The sequence below is a fragment of the Petaurus breviceps genome, unplaced genomic scaffold (assembly GCF_028583685.1).
Source record: "Petaurus breviceps papuanus isolate PSGF00001 unplaced genomic scaffold, PetGlider_PUasm1.0 91133, whole genome shotgun sequence".
Classification (NCBI taxonomy): domain Eukaryota; kingdom Metazoa; phylum Chordata; class Mammalia; order Diprotodontia; family Petauridae; genus Petaurus; species Petaurus breviceps.
In genome coordinates, this window is record NW_027187419.1 from 20380420 (window position 1) to 20382264 (window position 1845).

The window sequence follows — 1845 nt, forward strand, 5'->3', positions numbered from 1 at the left end:
GACCCCAACGCGGAGTTCGGGCTACTTGAGTCCAGAAGGTCCGAGGCGGCCTTTACCAAAAAGAATTCCTCTTTGCAATAGGCTTGGAAATTCTCATCAAAGCCGAACGTCTGCGCGCAGAGTCTTCCTTGCATGGACCTGGGGCAGAGGCGATAGACGAGGCCAGAGGGTGAGACTTCGGTCGTCGGTCCACTCCCGCCCCGCGCCCCCGCGTCCCCGCGCTCCTGCGTCCCGGGGCGGCCGTCCTCCCTCCCCGCGCCCGGTCCGCTTCCTCCTCACCACTTCCGTAGGCGCTGGACCGTGTCGGAGTTGCTGAGGGACTGGAAGGTTCTCTGAGGAAGGAACCTAAAAGTGAAGTTGGACTTGTCCCCAGAATAAGCCGCCATGATCGCTCGCTCTCTCAGTTTGAGGTCGCAGGGGAAGTTGTCATGGAAACGAGATCGCGGCTCGGAGGAGGCCCCGCCCTCACTGCGCCGCCCCTCAGTATCTCCGGCCGCTCGGCGCTCGGGGATCAGCCGCTCCAGAGCCCAGGGATGCAGTTGGGGGAGGGGGGTGACGACCGCGCAGAGTGGGAACTCCCCCCCCCCCTTCCATCCCTGGAATACGGTCGTTCTGCCTAGTTGTCCAGTAAATGGAGCTGAACTGGACGCCCTCTTAGCATGTCGAACTCCGCCTGTGCAGAACACAACTAACTTTCGTCCCACACCTCCTTTCTCTCTTCTCCCGGCTGCTTTTGTCTCCGAAAGTCCCCAGAACAGGTACCCCTCCCCCTGCCGTTCTCTTTCACTTTTCTTTTACGACCTGCCCTCCCGCTTTAGAATGTAAGCTCCTAGAGGACAGGGGCTTTTTCTTTCTCCCTGCATTTGTGTTTCTAGTGTTTAGCGAAGTGGCTGGCACATAGTGGGCCCTTCATAAATGCGTCTCCCAAACGTCCCGCAGGGACCGCAGTCACTCCGGTTACCCAGGTCCTTAACTTTAGCGTCATCCTGGACTCCTCACTCTCCCTCCCACAAAGAGTCAATCAGCTGCCAAATCTTGCCTTTTCTACCTTTGTATCATCTCTCGCATGGGACCCCTACCTTCCACTACCGCCCTGGTGCGGTCCTTCTTCCCCCCCCCTCCCCTCACCCCCCGGGACTATTGCAGTAGTTTCTTTGGTCCCGGAGTTAAGCCTCTCACCTGGCTGCCTCCTCCAGCCTGCTGCTAAAGTAATTTTCTGAGTCTGACCACAATCACCTGCCTCCCTTGCTCACTAAACTCTACTGGATCCCTCAATTCAAATGAAAACTCCCTGTGCGTATTTAGAGCTTTTCACAAACTGGCCCCGTTTTACCCCACGTCCAGTCTGGTCCCAAGGCCCCCGCAGATTTTATCTTTGCTGGAACGCTCAAATCGGTCCTCTTCGCTCCCCTGACTCTGCCCTTAGGCAGGTGGGGCCCTCCTTACTTCATGCTTGGACTGTTGCAGTAGCCAGTCAGTGGGTCTGCTTCCCTCCAGTCTCTTCCAACTCCTTTTAATTCTACTACCTTCCCTCACTTATTTCCTGTTTATTCTGGATATAACTTGTTTGTACATATTTGTTTGCTTGTTGTCTCTCTCAGGTTTTGAAGACTCTTTTCCCTTTCTTTGTACCCCTTGAACTTAGCCAGCCCAGTGCCCGGTACATAGTAGGTACTTACTAAGTGCTCATTAACAGAACGACTGACCTTTTTCAGTCTTCATATACTTTACTGCTGGCTCCTCTAACTCTCCACCTGTCCAGTTAAGCTGGCTTATTATATTTACTTTCCTTTCTCCAGCCTTTCTGGGTTAATCCTTATTCATTCATTACTCCATCAGGGTTGA

General features: G+C 54.4%; 1 protein-coding gene across 1 annotated transcript in view; it reads right to left on the reverse strand.

Annotated features, from left to right (window-relative positions):
• The window catches only part of CFAP300 (cilia and flagella associated protein 300), a 36909-nt gene extending 36388 nt beyond the window's left edge, over nucleotides 1-521 (reverse strand). The window contains exons 1-2 of the mRNA XM_069080000.1: nucleotides 280-521; nucleotides 57-138 (exon numbers count right to left, since the gene is read on the reverse strand). Of these exons, the coding sequence (XP_068936101.1) occupies nucleotides 57-138; nucleotides 280-386 (189 nt within the window). The 5' untranslated portion in view covers nucleotides 387-521. The remainder of the gene's footprint in view (nucleotides 1-56; nucleotides 139-279) is intronic.
• Between the last annotated feature and the right edge of the window lie 1324 nt (nucleotides 522-1845).